Below are 23,958 nucleotides of genomic sequence, written 5' to 3' on the forward strand. Positions count from 1 at the left end.
TTCTTCGGTTCAGTGTTTTTAGTATGATGTCCATTTTAATGTTTCGACCACTCACAAGTATGAACAACAACAAAACCGCAAAATAATCTTCAACATTTGAACACAGCCGGTGACATCTCATGCAACAGGTGTCACTTCCCATGTTTACTGTTCACTTGCTCCATGCTTGTTCTAAACAGGTGAGACGTTTCTTGTCTATAACATATGATTGCTGTGTCTTGCACACAAAACAAACATTTGCATCATAGTCATATTTGTCTTCACGTACTGACTTTCTATCATCGACATTCTTTTTGGCTGTTTCTAGCATTTCATTTTTCCCCGATCGCATCCTAACGTCGTTGTTCTGCAGAGATTTGTGAAGTTCTCGTTCGTATCCCTCCTCTGTCAGTGTGCAGAGCTGCTCAGGGTATGGGAGGTCGCTGTGGACTTGGTGGCGGAGAGATGACCTGGTTTTGGGGGGCTTCCTCCTCACCACAGGGGGTCCCTGCTGAGAGGGGGGCTAATCCAGCTAATCCTTTCTCTGCACACACACACACGCACACACACACACACACACACACACACACACACACAAGCACATACACATGTGTTTCGCCATATGCATGTACATACAGAATATACTCACCTATGCATGCATGCAAACTAATACTTGAAGTGATTTTCATCTTATAACATGTTTTTAGTGTTATCCATATGTGCACATTTTTTAAGGTAAAGCAACACTTCCTGTATGTCTTTCTGTTGGCGAGAGGTGAGCATTTTGTAGCCACAGTACTTAAGGACTGTATATGTTTTATTGCCAGCGTCAGAGTTTGTACGAGTTGTGTGCCGCTTGTTTTCCTTAAAAGTGCGGGATGCTTCCGTTGTCAGGCGGCAGAGATGTGCAGGGGGTGGGGCTACGCTGTTTGTGTGTTGCATGGAAAAGAGAGAAAGTTGGCAAAGGGGGGAAAAGGGGGGGGGGGGGTGGGCTGGCTTTGACAGAGGGGCCGGGCTGATTGCCATCATGATCTGGCCAATCACGGAGTAGCGTTGAATAGAGCAAAAGGGAGAAAAAATTAGAGTATAAAGAGAAGGGGGAGTTTAAGGCTGAAAAGAGGGAGGGGAGGGGGGGTGATGTCAGTTCCTTAGAAACCTACTTTCTCTCCCTTTCGTCCCCACAGCCCCCCGTTCCCCTACTTTGAGAATAGCGGGGACCAGGGGTTAATGTTATGCAACACGTTGAATACCCACACTGAGCGCTCCAATACAGTGACACACATAGCACTGCCTCTGCTCTGCTCCCTTTTCTCTGCTCCTTTTCTGTGTGGCTCTAATTCTTTGAATTATTCCCTTAACATAAGCATTAAAGCACTGATCACGATACAAGATTTTTAAACTTAAATTTGACGCTTGTAAAAAAAAAAAAAAAAAGTAATAATGTTGATTCCTGTTTTGAAACCACAGCACCGAATGTATTTGTGCATATTAGACAGTGTCCCCTCTTCTGCTCTCTGTCTGTCCGTCAAAGACCACCATTAGGACCACCAATATCTTTCTCTTTCTCTAGTAAGAACGCTTCTCTAGCTTTGTGGGCAAAAATACGACAAAATCTGTCCTTTTCTTTTAGCTTTAGTGCTTTTTGACGACGCCGATGAATTAATAATGGAGATTGTCTCATTAAAAATCATGTGGTATCAAAACTGGGAACAACCTCGTCTTCTACCTGGATACATGACGCATAGTTCACAATGACTTGTGATGTCTTATTTGTAAAGGCTGTGTGAAGTACAGTATGAGAAGGCTGCTAGAGGGCAGTGTTAACATGATCTTCTTATTGTGTCTCAGGGAAAGAGTTTTATTTCTTCTTATTTAACGTGCAGACTGATGATATTTTGATCCATCAAAGAGTCAGAAATGGTGGGGATTGGCTACCTGATTAGGTTCTTGTCAAGTACCAAGGTACTACTGGGTTTTTGGGATTCATGGTTAAAGAAGGACTCGGAAATAAAAAAAGGAAAATAAATGTCTTTAATTGTAGCATGTCCATTGATGAGACACTCCAGGTGTAATTGGCTAATCAGTGACAAATGGTAAATAACAAGTCTTTATATGGATATATGGGAGCGTCTGTGTGTTTGTTTATTTTTTTTCCTGAAGATGGGCATCAAAGTAAATCTATAAATAACACTCACTAAACTATGACACGGTTTTCCACACATTTTTCCATGACTGTGGCTGGACTTTATTTTACCTCCCAGCCTCCTTGTAAAACTGTTGCTTTCAAAGAAAAAGTGATTACAAGAGAGTGAACAGGGATGGTGATATTTAAATCACAGAATCAGTGAGCGACTTGTGTGACGTTCGAGCACATAGAGAAGCAGCTGCCTGCTCTTTTCTGCTTGCCAGTATCTTCTTTTCCACTCTTTTATTGATTCTGTGAATATGTGAAATTACAGGTATGACTGATTCAGAGGCACAAAATATTATTATTTTTTGCAGCATCTTTTTTTTTTTTTTTTGTCGTGCCTTCTGAGACACCCTCCCCCCCCATCCCATCCTACAGGAAACAATAAGCTTTGAGATACTTGGGTAATTAAACATCTCAGGAAGATTTCAGTGTTGGGCTGTCCTGAAATTTTCTAGAAATGTTCAGGAGTCAATTGAATACCGCTTTAGAAAAAAATACTGTGAGTAAGTGATATGGTAACCATCAGATATGGAAGAAAAAGGAAATGAGTAAGCAACGAGGTGTTACAAGACGCCTTTGAAAGTCTGTGACACTTTGTTTTAGGTCGCAGCAGCTTGAGCCCGGAGCAGGACACCTTCAAGATATCAACACATGCCGGGGTCAACCAGTTTTCTTAGCAGAAGGAATATGGGAATATGTGTCATTGAAGAAACACAGCTGTGTGTACACACACACACACACACACACACACACACACACACACACACACACACAGACTCACTCACTCACACACATCTTCCTGGTCCAGCTGGGGTGTTAATTTCACCCCGAGGCTGTGTGAGTGTTGACCCCAAAACGCTGTAACCTCGTGAAGTGTGGAATTCTCTAAGCCTGAGGCCGTGATGTGCTGTTTCCTGTAGAGAGAGCGAGTACATTCTTTTGACTTGTCCCATTCCTTGCTGCTTGCTGTAAACTGCGGGGTCTTTGGGTGGCAGTCCCACGACTTCGAATGTGTTCACAACAGACCGTGACTTCTTTGAAATCTCCTCCTTTGTTTTGTTTCTCAAACAGACCTTGAGCTCTTTTCTTTGATGTAAAAGAAAGCAAAAACAAAAAAAAAGAGAAGATGTATGCACTTCTTTCTCCAAACTTGTGTTCCCAGTTTCCCCGCTGGTGGTGCGTTTCAGCCAAGCTTCAGGCTAGCTTTCCAGCCGAGCGTTGAGTGTACCAGACGAGTCAACTTGTTAGTGCTCTGTCAGTGTGCGTAGGGTCTAAATCAGTTCCATGCTTGCTGTTTTGAAGGCAGCGCTGGTGTAGCGTAGCCGTGTAACAGTGCAAAGCATGTCGCTCCGGTTAGCCTCGGCCTGCTATTAATGATGAGTATTATAAACATGCATTCAGACAGGATCAGATGGGAATGCTGTTTGGGTCCAGAAAAAAAGAAATCAAGTGTGTTTTCTCTAATGCCCCAAGACATGGCCCCCTCCCTCAGGGTTCTATTGGTCTGACTGGGTGGTCCGGCTCAGCAGAACAGGCATGCTTATGTTCAACTTTAATGCTATTACAATGGGCTGAAAATATTCAATCTATGCCTGCTGTTGCACGAATTGAGCGGAATTGTTAAATTGGATTAGGGCGTGATAAAATGTTACAGATTTTTCACACAGTCGGCTCTCTGGCTGAGTGTTTTTTTTTTTTTTTTTTTTTTCTCCCCATTTTGTTTGCATGTGTGTCTGTGTGTGTTTGTGACTGTGTGTGCATGAGTCTGTGAGTGTTTGTGTGGAAAATTGCCTCAGCTTTCACCAAGCATTCAGTCACTGATGATGAAAGACCTCAAATCCTCTGCTTGTAAATCAGACACAGATTTGCTAAACAGCAAGATACACACACACACACACACACACACACACACACACACACACACACACACACACACACATTTGCATATTTATAATATTTCTCTTGTTCAAAGAATGCATTTGTTCAAGTTGGATTTTATTTAGACTTTACTGATGCTTGCATGCCTGTAATTGCCTACATTTGTGTGTGTGTGTGTGTGTGTGTGTGTGTGTGTGTGTGTGTGTGTGTGTGTGTGCGCGCGTGCGTGTGTATATGTGTGTGTGCCTGCGTGCGTGAGTGTGTGTTTGTGATAGAAACTTTGCCAGATTTGCCTTGGCTGTACTGGGGTGGAGTAGGGCAGCTAAACGATCTGAAAGGCTGCTTTTGTAGCCGGGGCTAGCTCAGAGCTCAGAGCGCACGCACAGGGCTTAGTCCCACCACGATACTGGGAGCAAAGCCTGGAAGAGAGCCTCTCTCTCTCTCTCTCTCTCTCTCTCTCTCTCTCTCTCTCTCTCTCTTCACCAAACAAACGCATACACACATGCACATGCAGATAATATGGTCTGGCACTACTCTTGTTAGCAAATGAAAGAAGAAAAATCGAGCGTTTTCATGTTTTGATTAGCTATTGATTAGCTGGAGGAGTTGTGTTTTTGCTGGATTCTATGGGAGTTGGCGAGTTTTTCATTTGAGAGTTACAAGCTGGCTGAGTAGCGAAGTGCTGCTGTTAAAGATACATGTGTGATCAAATGAAAGCCCTGGTGAGCTGTCTGTGAGTGTGCATTGCAGTCAGGATCAACAGGTGTTTTAACGTGATGTGGTTTTGTGTGTGTGTGTGTGTTCAAGTTAATCCAGGGCTCATTGTTTTCAGTTTGTAATTTTGAAATGGTCTTTTTGAAAAGATTTAGGTTATGGTTAGGTTCTATAGGTTTAACTAAGATGTCACACTGCACCATTATGAAGCTCCACCATTATCACGCCTTTGTACATTAATGTTGATGCCACAGTGGTGTAATATTGGCGGGTCAATCATTGATTTGACCCTGCGTTACGGCGTTGTGGAGGTCGATCATGTAACCTAAACGCGCTCAGACACAGGGCTGCTCTGCTGCTTTAAAGAGATCCAGTCTCGTCCCCGTAACACCTCTGTTACTACCATACCACACACAGGGGGCAGGTCAACTTGACCCCACCATCAAGCCTCTGTGACATTCACACTGAAGGCTACACGTTACAGAGATGTAAATATCTCACACTGAAGTGGCTATATGAAAAAAGGCTTTAGTCTTGGAATCAGAAACAACTTACATATGTGTGTAGGAGGGGCATCAGACCAAAGCTGATTCAGTAAAAACCTCATTTTGGGAATAGCTTATTGGAAAATCTGTTCATACTGGAAATAGTAAACCTTCACTTTGTTCCATTTTAATCATAGTCATTCAATGTAAATGCGTCGAGTAGAAGTGTTTCAGCTTCACGTTACTTTATTTGTACCTGTAGGTAGATTTGTTTGGATTTTTTTGCAGAGAAGCGTTGGATTCACAAACTTAACAGAATTCTCTTCTTTGTTCAGTTGGTGGGCGTGTGAACCAGGAGCTGAGGTACACACGGCAGAAGATGGGCGAGGAGGCCATGTTTAACCCTCAGCTGATGATCCAGACGCCACGGGAGGAAGGAGCAAATGTTTTAACGGTGGAGGCGCTCCTGCAGCACCTGGATTCAGCTCTCAGAGCCAGCAGAGTTCATGTTTACCTTTATAATAGGTAACTTGCTTTTTCGTGTCTTTGCTGTATTCAAGGCATCCCCTTTTTAATAATGTGATGTCAGCAGCACAACCATACCAGGCATTAGCTTTATTCTTTTACGACTCAAAAAGAATATGTAGAAACAAAACTCAAGTGCATAAAAAACTGCACGCAAACTCTTACACACTGTCTACGTTGCAAAAGTACTTTCATTGGCAGTTTTTACCCAAACATTGATAGTAAGTGCTTTGCAAGTCAACAGTGTGTGAGAGTAAACAGACAATCATAGTTTAGGATTTTTGGGTGGCATTTGGGGTGGCCAATCAGATTTCAACGGGGGGGGGGGGGGGGCCATGCCACCCCACTAGACCCGCCCCTGACCGTGACACTGCTTCATGACTCCTCTCAAGAAGTGGACAGCAGCATATGAAAAGAAGAATAAGCAGGACAATGTCAGACAGTGAGGACACGAAGTTAAGGCATTATATGGTTGTCTTGCAATACGCTAGTGATCTTTTGATATTATTGTTATCGCGTATCTTATCATGAGTAGCCCTGCGATCCCCACCCCTAGTATGAGATGTCTTTATTGCCCCCAAGGGGACATTTGTCTGGGGGTAATTGTGCTGAGGAAACATATAGCTCAGAGCAACTTGACACATAAGACCGGCAACCACAAATATAAATCAAGTCAAGCATTAAAACAATACATCACGATCAAAGATTTGATATGATAAAGAGCATTCCTGCTGGTTTGCCTTCAGTTATGTTTTAGCTTGCAGTTCTTCATGTTGCTGAAAGATGTATCATTAGCAATCATCATTCTTTGATCACTCCAGCCTAAGGGGCTCCTGATGTTGCAAAGCAATGAATGACGAAAACTGAACTTACATTCTTTCCTCCTCCTTTTCAGACAATGGAAATTAGAACACTTATGCTACAAATCAGGAGAACTAGTCACAGAAACTCATTTTATGAATCAGGTAAGACATTGTTCACGTGTATTAAAGAGGCTTTATCATTATCTTTCCATCTGTGGTGATTTTCTCTCTCTGTCTGCTTCCTGTCGTCAATGTGTGTCAACCCCGTTTTGATCTGGGCCCTGTTTTTGTCCAATTAGATCATAGAAAAGCTACATCCCTGCCTCATCATCACCCCTTTGGACTGTTTCTGGGAGGGCGCCAAGCTCCATTCAGGAATGCTCTATCTCCCGTAAGTACAATAAACTGAATCTGTATTTTATGATGTGTTTGTTCAATAACAACGCGCCAAAACAAACATGCATATTATCAGACTGACCAAATCTAACTGGGCACAGAAAGGGCTTTCCTCCTCGTGAGGCCAGTTTGCAATCAGATTAAAATGCATGTCAGTGGACGATGAGACACTGAGCTTAGTACTTGAAATGAGAGTAACAGTATTTTTTGAGATTGTTTTCAAGATAGAGAAAGAGAGACTGTGGGGATTTGTTTTTACCCCCTTTGGTAGAGGCTGCAAAACACGCTCAGCCCATCTAAAGAGACACTGCAGAGAATCAAGAGTGTGTGTGCGTGTGTGTGTGTGTGTGTGTGTCCTGAACTCGTCCCCTCTGAAGGCTCTATTGTAGTGGTTGCTGGCATGCGTATCGCTGGCGATAGTTTCTCTCCAGCCCTGGGCCTCACACCATTGTCTGGCCCTTCTGTTGCTAATGGCCTGCTGCTACAGTAATACTCAGCAGACCTTTACCTCTGCATACATGTGTGTATGCACAAAATGTGGGACATTGCCATGCCTGCATATGTTTGGAAGATTTATTTAGCAGATGTGTGAAACTGTGTTTCCTCTTGCATGTGTCATCCGACCTCCTGAATGTGTGCATGTGTGTGTGTTCATCTTAGATGGTAAATAAGATTTTTACTATGTTCTGGTTGGGAGGCTGGGAATAATAACCCAAGCCTGGTTAAGCACATACAATGTAGTCTGAATGACAGAGAGAGAGAGAGAATCAGAGAAAGAGGTTGGAATGTGCGAGGCAAAGAGACAAGGTCTTCAGCAGGAATTCAGCACTGCACCATTGCATGATGGGAATTTGTCTTCATTTATTGTATTCTGTCATCTAGCAAGAAGGGGATTTTTCTCTTCATTATAAACCTGTCTACTTCGGAGGTCAAAACTTGAGGTTATTCACTCAAACATGTGAAAAGTGCAACTCCGCCTGAAAAAATTTCTGTTCTAGCAAATTTCATTCAATCATCTGAAAAGTCACACTTCTTAACACGGACAACACATTCTGTAATTACTACTGTTCTGATGTTTTCACACATGCTCAAAACTCCTGAACACTTTTGAAATGTTTCAGAGGGAGCTGCACGTGTGCCTAACTCAGATCAAAGCCTACTCAGCCCTGTCTCTGTGACATTTATATGGAAAACGAGAGTTTATATGGTCATTATTCTCCCACCTTGAAATGGCATTTTCAAAGAGGCTTCAGAATCCGATGCACAGCCCCTTAAAAATATGGCTAAAGTCTCAACAGAATCCTTCTTACTACTATCTAAGGAATTCAAAATATTTCATACTAACATGATACAATGTGATTTAAATATCGACACAATCTAAAATCTCTTTTTTTGATAATCGATAGTATCCCCTCATGTTTAAACCAATAGCTGCTTTAAGAGAAAGATCACAGTCTAAATTGCACAAATACGTTGGCAACGTTTCAGCAATGAATTGTATCCAAAGTATTTGTGCAATTAAGGTACAAGTTCAGCTTTACTTTAATACTGGGTGCCTAAGACTTCTATTTTTGTTTTTTGTGGTATCCAAACAAGTGTCAATAGGGTTGGATTTTTCTTAGTAACTTAACTAATTTTTAAAGTCTGGTACAGTGACATCTCTTCCACTCTCTCTGCAGAGGTAAAAACCCTCTCCAGTGGACCAACTTTGACCCTAAGGAGTTCCTTGAGGACTTGCGTAAAGCAAACATCCCCGTAGAAGGTTTTGAGGAAATGTTGGAGAAGGCGGGCGTCGGACATGGCTACATGGATAGACCCTGCCTGAACCCTGCTGACCCTGACTGTCCCCTCACCGCGCCCAATAAGAACTCAACAAAGGTAGGCATTTATAGTATTTAGGCTCAAGCTTTTTGACATATAATATCTCTGTACAAGTTTTATTTGTTTTGGTAACATCAAGCCTTTAAGTTTGAGCCTAGCTGCTGACAGTTATTTTCTCGCCTGTTGCTTTTATTGCACCAGCCTTTCGACGTGGCGCGGGCCCTGAGAGGAGGCTGCCACGGTCTGTCCAGGAAGTACATGCACTGGCAGGAGGAACTGATCGTAGGAGGGACCACCAAGAACGGCAGTGGACCCCTGCTCAGGTAACATACCCACACTTACACATACACACCCTCATAAACACTGCTGTGATCACTGCAGGGCTTATTCTGGAAAGAGTGTGTGTTTTTTGTTCTCTTACGCTCTCCGGAACGGTGCGTGCGTGCATGCGTGCGTGTGCGCTTGCTGCTGTAAATCTTGCAGTCATTAGCAGATTCCAGTGAAATCTTAGAGCTCCAGCTGTTCCTGCTCAGCTCTCACTGTTCTGCCTGGACACTACTTACTCATACACACTCACACACACACACATACACACATGTGCATAGGATGATCTATTGCCTGGCTAGTTTGTGCAAATATACAGCGATTTAGGGTACATGGCCTTAATTCCAGCAAAAGCAGCAGGACAAAGCTTAAAGATTATGGTACACCAATGGAGATATAATGTGCACAGTACTAAGCATGCGCAGCAATAGTATTACATGCACTATACTACACGTAATTATACTAGAGAAATAAAAATTGCATATTTCATTAAGCAACACGTAGCTTCTTAGTCAGGTTAAGCTACACAAAACTGTGCAGCATTTTGATATTAGACCCTTTACTTGAATGTAAAAGTGTAGTTTAAATGGTGCATGAATATGCATGTACACACAAAGGAAAAACACACATACACACTCTGTTACCAGTATGTGTGTTAATGCGTCAGAGTACAGTGGGGTGCGTTGTTTGTTTTGTGGTCGTGTTTTTTCCTGGCAAGGTTGGGTCATTAGGGTGTCTGTGCGTGCCTGCCGGCCTGTGTGGTTTTCTGTGTGTGTGCGTGTGTGTGTTATTTAGTCCCTCTGTCCATTGGGCTGTTACTGCTGGCACTCAATTTCTACATCTTGTTTACTAACTGCCACCATTACCGCGATTATCACCATATTACAGGGATCACATTCATAAGGAGAACGACTAGCTCACGTCGACTCCCGCGGTTCGTAAAATTTGACGAGCTGACACCACAACGACTGACTCGACTTCACTTTTTGAAGCTGCAGTCTGTTCCAAAGTAATTTCATAATTAAGTTATTAGCTGTAATTTTTTATGACCATCTTGCTGTATGTACCGGGGCGGTGCATTCCTCATTTCATTAGATACCACAGCCCTCTTAAAAATCTGTCAGAACACGATCAGGAATCTTCTAGATTAGGACCGGAAACATATTTTATGGTGTCTGGCTCCTTCCTTTGTCGCTATAAAACCCAGTCTGTACATTTACTTAAATAAATATGTGTCATGTTGTTTGATTGGGAAAAGAGGAGATGAGATTTCAGTCAACGTAAATTTTGAATGATAATATTTCAAAAACCCTGCAGCCGTTTATAAAGTAAAGTGGACTGTTAACAAAGTCACTGTTGTCACATCAGATAATTTCTTTGAAGCAGTTAAAGCAGTGATGCAATGTTACTGATTTTAGTTAAATAAATAAAGGATGCACATATTTATGCTACCTTTTAAAGTGTCAGGGTAACAGTTAATAATGACTATCATTAAAAACATTTTATTTATAGTTAGCTACATTAGCTATTTTACTTAGCTAATGTTAGCTAAGCTAACTTAACTTAGCTAATTTTAGTTAACAAACAATGAAATAAATCATTACTAAAAGATGACTTAGACATCTATAAAGTTTATGTGGTATATTTTACATGGATAAACGTTTCTCAGTGGTTAATAAAAAAACGAATTTTAAATTCGGAAGGTTTTATCTGTAATCATGGCTAAGCAGTCACATCAGATGCATTTTTTTCAATCATACTCCAGGAGCTGTGGCTCATATACTTTTTATCCTTTCTCCTGCTTGATGTGCACCCTCTCTGTATGGAGACTTCCTGGTTGTAGAGGAACTTTGTGTTTGATACATTTTCAGGCTTGTTCTGTGTTTTCTGCACTTTTGTCTCCTTGTTCTTTGGCATTCCAGAAATATGTTTGTATTTAAAAAAAGCAACCCTCAATTCAAAAGTGTTCAGAGTCTACCCCAAGATAAACTCTTTGTCTCCTGTGTTTATTAACTGAGCTTTAATAAATCAAGGTTTTTTTCCCTCATGTAAACTTCATGTGTTCAGGTAAGACTTGTATCTCATTGACCTTCTTCTTTTTTCTTTCCATTGTTTCTTTCTTCTCACTTCTCCATCCTTTGCGCAGTGCCCAGGCCTTACAGACCATGTTTCAGCTGATGACTCCCAAGCAGATGTTTGAGCACTTTCGGGGCTACGACGATGTTTCCCACATCAACTGGAATGAAGAGAAGGCCGCAGCTATACTGGAAGCCTGGCAGAGAAGATACTCTGAGGTAAGATGTCCAGAAATAGGCAAGAAAGAGAGAGACTGAGAAAGAGGGCAAGGGAGGAAAGAAGGGGGAAAGAATTCTACCCTAAATCCTCAACAACCACATTGTAAATCACTGGCCGGATACAGGTGAACATGGAAAGGCCCCATCCAAAGCCAGGGCCCCTGATAGATCCTCCAACCACTGTTGGTGTGTGGTAAAGTGCTGAAGCTTCCCTCTCGCTGCTAGTACAGAGAAGCAACAGGGTGAGCAGGTCTGGAATACATTAAGGGATTGCTGAATCTCTCTCTCTCTCTCTCTCTCTCTCTCTCTTGCACAAAAGCACACACACTGACACACACAAAAAGTTCACACAATCTCTTTCCCAGCTGTGGCCCCATTGGTGGCTCATGTGTGACATCATCTGGTCTTTGTTTTGGGGGCCCCAACCTCTGTTCGACATGGCGTGACCTTGTGTGTATGTGTGTGTGTGCATACTGCGTGTGTGTGTGTCTAAAGTCCATTCATCTTGGGGCCCAGGGATCACTGATAGAAAAGAGGTTTTAATTCAGATGTCGACTGAAGTGTTTTTATTAATAAAAAAAAACACACCGAATGATGTATTTTGTGTGTGTTATGCACATGCATCAGGTACGATGTGCACGCATGTGGGTATGTGTCTGACATGTGCGCATGTTCACACGTGGATGCGAGAGTGTGTGTGTGATCTAGTGCATGCTTCCTAATGTGTGTCAGCCAGCATCGCTCCCCACTGAGCAGTAACTGCAGTACAATGTTGAAGCCATCTGTCTGCCTTAGATAGTGAAAGAAAGAGAGGATGGCTCGAGGTGCCGTCTGCAGATTCTCACAAAAGCCTCCTGCGTACCTTTTTTCACTGTAAGTTGGGCGGTGCAGTAAACTTCAATCCTGTCGTTTTTACAATAAAGACTGCAAACATCTTTATTTTTGGAAATAGATCTGACGTTGTTTCTCCCAACAAACGCTGCTTTTTTAAAATCAGCATTGGATTTTACATGTTGGATGGAGATCTGGGTATACAATGCTTTCCCATCACTTCTGATTCAGTCAGATAAGCTTCAGCTACAGTAACAATCATATGCACCCAATCTATTTTACAATATGAAGCATTTTAAAGCATTGGTTAAACTTGGAAAATTCAGTTTTTTAATCCTAGAAAGAAGTGCTTGGCAAGAGAAAATGCATTGACCTTTACTGCAGAGTGACCTGCACTGATTTAGTTAATAAATATGCACACATACTCGTGCTGTGTTAGTTATGGTTTACTTTTGTATTACTATGTGGTGCTTTCATTGTGACCTACCGAGGGACTGCAAATGTAAACTAGCTCAATGGTACGATGCATCAAATTGCAACATTTATGTTTAATTTTGAAAATGGCCCCTTTACAATTAAAAGAAGTTCAATAAAAAAAAAAATACATAGTTATTGCTCAGTTAGTGCTGAACTGGTGGATGTTAACACAGGATCACAGGGAGTCATTCCTTCTCCTGGTTTGGTTTAAGTTGCCTTGACTTTTCCCTCTAAACAATCATTCTTAATAATCCTCTTCCTCTCTCTATCTTCTTTGTCTGTGTGTGTTTCTCTGTAGGCCGTGTTGCAGAGTGTGGCAGCAAATTCCTCCCAGAAGGTTTTGTCTTTCACCACCACCACTCTGGAGGACATCCTCAAGTCTTTCTCTGACATCAGCGTCATCCGTGTGGCCAGTGGATACCTGCTGATGGTGAGCGCAGAGTTCAAGAAGGAGATGCATACATTTCATGTTTTAATTGGAAACTATGGTTATAAACAGATTTGGTAAATAAATAGATGTAAGAGATTGAAGGAAAATGCTGAGACAGACTTACACATGCAATAGGTTGATTAATAAATGGATTCCTTGTTTGCTGTGTGTGTCCAGCTGGCCTATGCGTGTCTGACCATGCTGCGGTGGGACTGTGCCAAGTCTCAGGGGGCCGTGGGGCTGGCGGGTGTCCTGCTGGTGACGCTCTCTGTGGCGGCTGGTCTGGGCCTCTGCTCTCTGCTGGGCATCTCCTTCAATGCTGCCACCACACAGGTATCACATATACATACTCCCTTTTATTACTGATCAAGATGTATTGATAAAAAACACAAATGTGGACTTGTGGAGGCAAAGATAAACACATATAAATGAGTTTGAGTTTTTCCACCTGTGATGTATCTTCTCACATAGTTCCAATAAGGAGTTTAAAACTGATGTATTGCTCAGAGAGTTCAAAGCTTTGGTCTATTTCTAATTCGTTCCCCTAGATGGCCCTACATGTTACAGTTTATGTGTGGGGATCATGTTGTTTTTGTCATTTCTTTTAATCCTTTGACATCGATCAGTTATACAAAATCTGAAACATTGTCAATTGTGATGTACAGTACATTTTTGTTTTAACCCTTTCCTACCCCCCGAACAGGCCAAATTATGGGAAGATAATAATTAAACATAGTTCCAATACTTCTATTGGTAGTAGCTATGTCACAGGTACCTTTAGTAATGCTGCATACACTGTCTGATTTTAAAAAGGTTAAGGTGGAAGCTCACACTGCACGACATGAATTGTTTAGGAGGCATGACCAAAGCTCACGATTTCTGTGCTCGCCCTGCACAGTCTGATTGTTGGGCACGACATGAGTGCTCTCAAAGTGCAATTTAAATCAGGACCAATCATTGACAAGTGTCAATAAAGTTTGCTTTGAAAACTACCACGGATGGAAGTTTCAGTCAGCTTCACATGCATTTTATTTGTCTCATACACTGGGCTCAAATCCAAACAGCACCAATAACCCTCTCGCTCTTTCACATGTACAGACACTCAGCGACAACAACAAACAATAGCTTACTTACACAGCTAATTCTTGGCAGCTGGAGGTCTGCAGTTATATCCTACCAACGTCTCTCTCGTTCTTATCTTTGGTGACAGGAGTGGGGAGACACATCAAACAGGCATGCCTGCTTTTACTTTTGCCACGGTGCTTACAGACACTGTCTGAGAACAAGAAAAAAAACCTCTGAAGTTTAGGAAACAGCTTTTGGCTCTGTTCTCACTGTGCAAGTGTTTGCAGTCGTACCACCAAAGTTTCAAACATGCCAGAAAACCATACGACCAGTCTAGAGCAGCAAATTGGGTCATGATCAGCCATCTTTCCTTCCTTCACACTGCACGACTAACAACACTTGATCAAACTGAAATTCAGCCAGACCTTAAAATCAGTCATGCTACTCAAGAATTGAGTAACAGCAAATTTATTTTTCTCAAAAACATCAGCTTATTTCATCAGACAGACTCTCTTTGTATGGGTTCTCAGAAACAACTGATACTGTATGAAATCAGGTTTCAGAAATAATAGAGGGAATGGAAAACATTTTGTCAAACCAAAGAAAATGTACGATGTGTGTGTGTGTGTGTGTTTGTGCACAAACAGGTGTTACCCTTTCTGGCTCTGGGCGTTGGAGTGGATGATGTCTTCCTCCTCGCTCATGCCTTCAGTGAGACCGGACAGAATAAGAGGATCCCCTTCGAGGTGAGAAAAAATATCCACGCTCCCCCTGTTTCTGCCCCTGTGCTGTCTTATCTGCTCCTTAGAGGAATGTGTAAAAGCCTGTCTGTGCCTGTGATGTGGCATCAAACAACTGCTGTGCCACACACACTCAGCGTGGTTATCTCAGCACTGCTCCATGATAAACATGTTCCCTTTGGAAAACATTACGCCAGCCACTGCAGATTTTTGTTGTTGTTGTTGTTGTTCGCCTTGGTTTACAGGTTTCCTTTTTTAAAGATTTAGATTTTGGCTTTTTTTTATTAGAGGGACAGGATAGTGGATAGAGACAGAAATCAGGGAGAGAGTGGGGATCGACACGCGGGAAGGGAACCACAGTCCGGAGTCGAACCCGGACCGCCTGAGTTGAGGATTATGGCCTCCATACATGGGGACAAATTCCTATTTTTCTATCTTTTTACGTTTTTGTTGTCGTGTTTAAAGACTTTTATTTCTTCTCATAAATGCCGTAAAGTGGAAACAGACTTTTTTACAAAACAACTTGAAACCAAAGCAAAGAAACGTTTTTTTTGTGTGTACGTTTGTGCAACCTTGTGTGTGTGTGAATCACTTTTCACCTCCAGACAGGGAAAGCACTGGCATGTATTTGCTTGTTGTTGTTTTCCCTCTGCTGCTCTACCCACGCTCTTATGTGTCCCTCATCCCCCAGCTTCCTTTGTGTGGCTGAGATGAAAACTAAACAGAGCTGAACCTGATCCCTCCTGTCTGAGACATACGCAAAAACACACAAGCATACACACACCAAGAGGAACACGCCTCCAAACACTTCCTGTGTGGTCCTGCACGTCCTCAGAGCTTCACACAAGTGCCGCCGAACCTCCAAGCAGTGTGTGCAGGCTTATCTCTTCTCTGAAGTCATCATTTGACTTTAAATGCCTTTTATTTTAAAGAGTGGTGTGTCATTATGTTCTTGATTTTTTTTTTTTTTTTTTTTTTCCCCTTTACCTCAAACGTTAGCACAGAAAGTAGACGAGCCAAGGTGGATTATCGTTGAGCACTTCAGGGCTTAGAGGAACTGCAATCACTGTCACTCATATCAGTATTATGATAATTGTACATCATCTCAAGTGTTACATGTTCGCCTCTGGCAAGAATCTGATCAAAAGAGGTGAGTTTCATTGCTTTGCCTTTCATCTCTCTTTCTCCCTCTCTCTCTCTCTCTCTCTCTCTCTCTCTCTCTCTCAGGACCGGACAGGCGAGTGTCTAAAGAGGACAGGGGCAAGCGTGGCTCTCACCTCCATCAGTAACGTCACAGCATTTTTCATGGCAGCCCTCATCCCCATCCCAGCACTCAGAGCTTTTTCTCTCCAGGTACGCCTCAGCAGTGCTGGTGTGTGTGTGTTTTTCTGTGTGTGTGTGTGTGTGTGTTTTTCTGTGTGTGTGTGTGCGTGTCTGTTCGAGGGAAAGGGAGAGAGACTTCAGTCGTGTGGGGCCTCTCTTGGCTAATAGTCTTGTTCCAGTCCTCATTGGCTCCAGATTTCTCCAGACAGTTGTTTTATTGATTTCATTCATCAAACTGAAAGTGTGTGTGTGTGTGTGTGTGTGTGTGTGTGTTTTGTTAAATCCATCCAGCCCCCTCCTTTCCTTTTTGAGGCTGTTTAGTGGTGGGCCCGTCGTCTGTCCAGATTGTGGCCGAGGTCTATGTAACTGAAACCCGCTGTGTGTGTGTGTGTGTGTGCGCGTGCACGTGTGTTTGTGTGTGTGTGTAATAGCATATTCTCAGGCCTAGTTGTATGTGTGAGTGTTTAGAGTTGTAGCATCTGTGTGGGAGGTTTAAAAAGCAATAGTGTAGCTGTTTGCGTGTGTTTTTTGGATCTCTTGTGTGTGTGTGTCTGTGTGTGTGTGTGTGTGTGTGCTTTTGTCATAATCGTGTGTGTGTGTGTGTGTGTGTGTGTGTGTGTTTAAAGGTTGGGGGATCCAGAGGGGAGCTCAGACTTTTCTAACATCTGTCAGTAATTACAGACGTCACCAGAAGAGCAAAAACTGGGACAGAATGAGACGTCTGTCAGTGAGACCAAAAGCCTTCAAATAACCCCTCAATTGTTAATCATACAAAAGCTCAGACAATCATAAGGATACACGCTGTTCACAGGAGACAGGAGCAGAATAAAGCTTCTGTATTCAGGCTGAAGACTTGCCTTTTTTGTGTTTTAAAGAAGAGGGACTTGAAGACTAATAAAGTCTAATGCAAGTTTATCACTATTTACAGTGATGTAAGTGGTAGAGGGCTGTGTAAGTCCTGTGTATACTGTTGTGGTCAGAGCCTCTGCTTTCTTAGCCCTCTCTCACTTTGGCTCGCTCTCTCACAGACACACAAACACGCACATAGTGAGATGTCGCCACAGTGAGTACAATATTAGCATGTGTGGATAGATGGCTTTAGTGCAGCGAGTCTGTCAAACATGATCCATTTACCCCATGGGTCTAATCCATGCAGCCTCGTTTTATACGCACACATACGCTTAGACTCACACAAATGAGTTCAAAGCACACACACACACACACGTGCGCATAGCATGCATACTTCATACTTGTGGTTTTGTGACTGTGGGAGGGCAGACTCGCAGAGAGGCAGACATTCATGCTGATGCCCATCTTTTATTGTGGAACACACACACACACACACACACCCATCACAACTGCAATCAGTGGTACTCATGCGTGCAGTGATGTGTGTCAGTAGGAGAGTGTGTGTCTTTATCTGCATTTCCTGTGGATGACCCCTCCTTGGATTCATCTTTCCCTCTCTCTCTTTTCTCTGTCAGTTCCCCCCCCCCCCCCCCCCTTCACATCCTTCCATCAGTACGGACAGAAAAAAAAGGAATTTTGTCCAGATAACACAAGAACACACACATTCACGCAGCGAGGACAGATGTGAGGATAAATCTTCCCACTCTGGGGTCAAGTAGCGGTCGCTCTTTGTGTGTCTGTGTAGTAAAACTGTATCTGTCTGGACGTTAGTGAGCCAATTGAGAATTAATTGTTCTCCTCTGCTTTCAGAGGTTTCTTTCTAATCTGCGTCTCTTCTTCTCTCACTTTATTTCTCTCTTGCTGAGTGAGTGTTGAGCTGAAGAATGAGGGAGGGCAAGGATGTGCGAGCACGTCTGTGTCTGGTTGGTGTTAAGGTGTGGTTTAGGTAGGAGGCTATAGAGGTTTTTTTTTTTTAAATGCTGAGAGATACGTGTGTGTGTGTGTGTGTGTTGTCTGTACAGCCGCAGTGCCTGCTCATCACCTCAGGCCCCGCGGGCCTCCGGCTCCTTGGGTGGTCTGGCACACACACCGGATTGTGTATATAAATGAGCCTGTGTGTGTGTATGTGTGTGTGTGTGTGTAGAGGTCTGGCAACTATGCAAGATCCAGATTGTACTCTGGGAAGGGCCCCAACCTAACCCCAACCCCCACCCTCCGCTCCAGTGCACCACCTTCAAATACTTAACCACAACACTGTACTGGCTTCTATTACTCACACATACACACACACACACACACACACACACACACACACACACACACACCTACACACACGCACGCACACGCGCAAGCAAACACACACAGATCTGTCACTTTTCTCTTTACACTTTGTATTTGTCTTGAAGGAAATTAAGAAAGTGTTGAAAGGAAACATTTTCTTGGCGCCGACTTTTCTAATCGTGTTATTTTAAGATTTGTTTGTTTATGGAGAAGTAAATTCTTTGAGGCCATACGCCATCCATGAAATATTTACAAAAGATTCATGAAAGATAAAGATGTGGAAATATCGTTTAGGATTTTTTCCACTTTTGATCACACTTTGTAAGTCTGCCTTGAATACAACTTTTATGTTCCGTTTGCTTCTGTTGGATTTCAATCTTTTTGCAGTGACCTTGTTGTGAAGCACCTGTCGCTCGAGACTTGATCCAAACACACTTTATGCATTCTCCTTTGCTTTTGTATTAACTGTGCTGCATGTTACTTCAATGGACTTTCTCCAGATATGCATATATATGTTTTCGGTGTCGTCGCAGGCTGCAGTAGTGGTGGTGTTCAACTTCGCTATGGTGCTGCTCATCTTCCCCGCCATCCTCAGCATGGACCTTTACAGACGAGAGGACCGACGCTTCGACATTTTTTGCTGCTTCTACAGGTGTGCAAACGTAATGCAGTTATCACACAAAGATCCTCCTTTTATTTGAGATGAAAGTTACTGTTCAATAACTCTTTTATGTTTCTCTCTGATCTGACAATGAAGAACGTCAGCGTCAGTTTATCTTACGGAAATCTTTACTGTAATTCCCCCCTCCGTCAAAACCTAATTACTGATTACCCTTTTTTTTTTTTTTTTTTTTGGTCTGGCTGCTCAGTTGATTCACAGATTTTTTTGTTTTGTTTTGTTTATCTGTCACGGTCTTTATTAAACCTTGCCAGTGTGTCTGCTGGTCTGGGCATGCTCTTTGGCACGACATTCATACAGATGTGCACACACACTATTAAATTCCCTTGACGGGCCTCAGCTCCATGTCTCATTCCGTTGGCAGAGAGGTTAAATGAATCTAGACTGAAGTTAGACTTGATTTAAAGAAGCTTATCTTTAAGAAATTAGTTATTTGCCATCTTTTTATGTAAAAGCTAATCCAAACAAATCACCCCTGTTTGAGTTGAGAGTAAAATGCTTAAAACCTATCCACAAAAATTTCTGACTGACTCTTCCTCCTGTGTATTACCTCTTTAGCCCATGTGCCAACCGTGTGATCCAAATTGAGCCCCACGCGTACCTGGATGGGGTAGATTCAAGCCGCTACAGCCCTCCTCCATCCTACCGCACCCCTCCGCCCTTATACCGCACACCTCCCCCCAGCTACAGCAGCCCCCCTCCCTCGTACAGCAGCCACAGCTTTGCCCAGCAGACCCAAATCACCATGCAGTCCACAGTGCAGCTCAGGACCGAGTACGACCCCCGCACTCAGGCCTTCTACACCACAGCCGAGCCCAGATCCCAGATCTCTGTTCAGCCCATGAACCCAGCTCCCGTCAGGAGCAACCAGAACAACGACTATTACAGCAGCAACGCGAGCGGAAGCGGCAGCAGCAACAACAACAACGGCAATCTTAACAACAACAACAGTGGGAGGAGAAGCAATGGGGGATCACGAGGCTCGGACACCTTCTCACATCATCATCCCGTACCTGCTCCTGCTGCTCCAAATGCCAGCTCAGCTCCTCAGGTTGATGCGGCCTCATCTACAGGACAGATCCCGGAGAATAACAGCTCCACACGGGACCTTATATCCCGGTTTGGAGATGGCTCAATGGGGTTGCGCTGCCTTGAGCCTCCCTGTTCACGCTGGACACTGGCGTCTTTCGCTGAGAGACACTACGCTCCATTCCTTCTACAGCCCACTACCAAGGTCAGTTTAGTCTCTTTAGCCTCTTCTAAACACGCATTCCTCATGTTCTTTTAAACAAATAAGGACAGCCTTCCCCTAAAATGTTCAAAAGCTGCCCTCTCACACGTCTCTCACAGTGGGAAAAAATGTCCCAGTGGGTTGAAGGTTTCAGGAGGCAGAGCATGGCATTTAAAGGATGCTACAGATGTCACAGACCTTTCAAAGCTTCGCTGTCATTAAGCCTTTGTACTTTCGATTCTAAAAGTCAGCTGGATGTCCCAGCTTGTGAGTTATGCATGGCTTTATGGCGATGGGAAAGCAAGAAACAGCTGGGGCTACACAAACACAAACACAGCGTTGCTCTCCCCCGCTGGCTCTGCTGTCTTGTAGTGATCCCGTCTCACTCCTGTGAGACGTCTCTGTTGCTCCCATAGGTGAGACAGCTTTGTCTTACCATTATGCCTCTGTGATATTCATGTTGAATGTTGAACATTTCAGAGGTACACATATTCACCTTTTGGAAATTTAAGGGGATTTGGCAGAATATCCAAAAAAAAAAAAAAAAAAGTGACCATGTTGGTTGTTCCATACAACACCATCCAGAAATGTTCAGAAATTTGAAGTGCATGTGTTAAAAGTGGGGTTTGTATGTTATTCATAAAGATAGTTTATTACAGAAGGGGAAAGGCTCCTGTGTGAGGTAAGGGATGATTTAGCGCTGACTCACCGTGGTGATAATTTGAAAGGGAGGCTTAGTCACTGAAGTGAATGGTAAGAGGAAATGTGGGGTGGAGGTTGTGGTTATATCCTATCTGAGTCACACACGCAGTCTGACCTCAGTGTTGTGGGTGGTCTGTCTTCCAGAAAGTCTCCCAGAACTGAAATGATCTTGTGGCTTGCACTTGATATTATTAGAAAGTCTTTTCATCACACTGTCAAATGTTTCTTCAATATTCCAGATTGCTTCATGTTCTTCATTAATGCCTTTAACCAATACTGCATGATGACTAACAGGGACATTCTGTTTTATTAAAACCTGCCTTTTATTTTCCCATATTGCCACTTCACTACAACAAAAGTCTAACAAGGAAAGACAGAAAAGTTAGAGCATCAGGCTGTGTTTTTTTCTCTGTTATTTTTCAACAATCTGTTGTTGTAAATGTAAAACATCTTTCTTCCTGCACTTTTAAACATATGAACTTCAATCCAATTGCTCAGTGAGTTGATTGATGAAGTCCTATCTCTGCCCTCCAGGTGGTTGTGATTGTGCTCTTCCTCTGTCTGCTGGGAGTCAGTTTATACGGGACCACCCAGGTGAGGGACGGCCTGGAGCTGACGGATATCGTGCCCAGGGAAACCAGCGAGTACGACTTCATCGGCGCCCAGTTCAAGTTCTTCTCCTTCTACAACATGTACGTGGTGACGCAGCGGGCCGAGTACGCCCAAAAACAGCCTCTGCTGCACCAGCTCCACCACAGGTTCCACACTGTGCGCTACGTGCTGAAGGAGGACAACGGACAGCTGCCCCGCATGTGGCTGGACTACTTCAGGGAATGGCTGCAAGGTAAAATTTGATGAAATGGTGTGAAAGACTAAAAAAAAACATTTTATCAATTTGACAATATTATACAGTTTTAAGATTACTTAAATACTCCCCTCTTACTGTCACAGATGATTTTCATATTAATACTTTAGTATTAGTTTAGGCCTGGAATTCATTGACTTTCTGTCATAGTTTTGAGATCATATTTGTCTGTTGTGTTTTGACATGAATCTGCAGAAATCAAGATGTTTGGCAGAACTTCACAAGTGGGTTGAATTGTAAAATGCGCAGTGACAGTAGTCTTGATTAAAATCACTCGTGTCTACATCAGGTGGAGTTAACGGAGGAGGACAAAGTGGTGGGCCATATTTGGCAGCACTCATTGGCAGCAGAGACAACAGTAAATTAAGTTGTCATTGCAATCTGCAACCCACATACACTCATTGAACTCATACTGGGGTCACATTAGAAATTCTTTTGAAATGTACTTCTTAAGAATCTGAAATATTTGGCATATCAAAAGCCCTAAAACACAGCTTTTTTGTATTAGTAGACCTTAAACAATTTTGTGCAATAGCAGGATTCACATTAGGATGCTTAGCTGTTTATATAATCATCCAACTCCAGCTTATAATAACTGTGATGTGCCACTGATCAATGACACTTCAATAAAAGTGGAGTAGTCTCCATCAAGGAAATCACTCTCATTGGCTTGCCTGGGTTGGAACCATGAAACACATATTGTGTGTGTGCCGTCTGGAAACCACACAGAGAGTGTGTGGGTGAGCGAGAGAGAGAGAAAGCTGTGTCTGATATTGCTCTCTGCAATGGTTGGACAAATTGGAGCCAGACAGGCCAAGAACGAGACCCAAAACAACATCTTCCACAGACGGACGACAGCATGGGCCTTGGGGGAGAGCCGAGAGGGGGTGGGGGGAGGGGGTGATACACATATGGATTAGAGAGTAGTATAGAAAAGGGGAGACACATGTTACTTATATATTCCCTAATGATCGCTTTGAATCAAAAGCAGCAGACTTTTGAAGCTTTTGAAGGCTCGTTTGGTGGTTGAGAATGGAAGAAGTTATCGTATTAAATCAATCATGCTTATTAGAGGGTGAGTGTTAGGTCGCTCAACTGTGTTTTCTTGTGTTGTACTGTGCTGACTTTTGAGCCGTTTACTCGTGAACTGGGCTCTTTTTAAGTGTAATGCAGAGGAGGAATGAAGATAACAGGGCACGAAAGTTGTTCAAACCTAACCGATCTGTCTTGTTGTGGTTTCCTGCAGGTCTCCAGCAGGCTTTTGACAAGGACTGGGAGGCCGGCCGCATCACTTCCAAGAGCTACAGAAACGGCTCAGATGATGGCGTCCTGGCGTACAAGCTTTTGGTGCAGACAGGACGCAGGGACAAGCCTATCAACTTCAACCTGGTGTGTTATAAAGTGACCCCTAAATTTGATGTTCCTGGAGATAAAAGTGATTTAATTTAAAATTAAACAGACTGGATTGTTTAATTGAGACATGTAAAAAAAATCTCTGTGTTATTCTCTTTCTCCCTCTCTGTGTCCTTCTCCATCTCCATTTTGTGATGACTTTACCGAGCCCAGGAATTTAAAGCTCTCACTGGGGCTGCTCATGACCTCTGAAAAACCTATTAACTCTTCATTTAAACCATTTGTCCCATTTGCTAGTTCTGCAGTCTGTAATTTCAAAATCGAGTTTTTCTTTCCTTATAGAAATATGCCAAACATCTTGTAATGAATGGAGAAGCAGGGGGAAATGAGGGGGCATATTCGCGTTGAGTAAATGTTTCATAGGGCATTACATGTTGTTTTTAGTGCCACCACTTTTTGGCACGAGATGGCGAAAACAGAAGATAAGGAGCTGAAGATTAAAAATCTGAAATACTTGGCCATCTTGTCTGCAAACCCTGAACACAATTGAGTTAATTTTCTTCAAGGATAATTACCTTTGACGAGAAGCTGAGCTATGTCTTTTGTTTATTTATAATTATGACTAACATGTGAGCCAATTTCCAAGTAGTTTATTTCTACCT

General features: G+C 42.9%; 1 protein-coding gene across 2 annotated transcripts in view; it reads left to right on the plus strand.

Annotated features, from left to right (window-relative positions):
* The window catches only part of ptch1 (patched 1), a 49,411-nt gene that overhangs the window by 11,946 nt on the left and 13,507 nt on the right, over window positions 1-23,958 (plus strand). For both annotated transcript variants that reach the window (XM_079364971.1, XM_079364972.1), the window contains exons 3-16: window positions 5,583-5,772; window positions 6,668-6,737; window positions 6,875-6,966; window positions 8,651-8,849; window positions 8,994-9,115; window positions 11,263-11,410; window positions 13,017-13,148; window positions 13,326-13,481; window positions 14,861-14,959; window positions 16,181-16,306; window positions 19,000-19,118; window positions 19,704-20,379; window positions 21,613-21,922; window positions 23,190-23,332. In XM_079364971.1, the coding sequence (XP_079221097.1) occupies window positions 5,583-5,772; window positions 6,668-6,737; window positions 6,875-6,966; window positions 8,651-8,849; window positions 8,994-9,115; window positions 11,263-11,410; window positions 13,017-13,148; window positions 13,326-13,481; window positions 14,861-14,959; window positions 16,181-16,306; window positions 19,000-19,118; window positions 19,704-20,379; window positions 21,613-21,922; window positions 23,190-23,332 (2,582 nt within the window). The remainder of the gene's footprint in view (window positions 1-5,582; window positions 5,773-6,667; window positions 6,738-6,874; window positions 6,967-8,650; window positions 8,850-8,993; window positions 9,116-11,262; window positions 11,411-13,016; window positions 13,149-13,325; window positions 13,482-14,860; window positions 14,960-16,180; window positions 16,307-18,999; window positions 19,119-19,703; window positions 20,380-21,612; window positions 21,923-23,189; window positions 23,333-23,958) is intronic.

The sequence above is a fragment of the Symphodus melops genome (genome assembly GCF_947650265.1).
Source record: "Symphodus melops genome assembly, chromosome: 1".
In the NCBI taxonomy this organism is placed as follows: domain Eukaryota; kingdom Metazoa; phylum Chordata; class Actinopteri; order Labriformes; family Labridae; genus Symphodus; species Symphodus melops.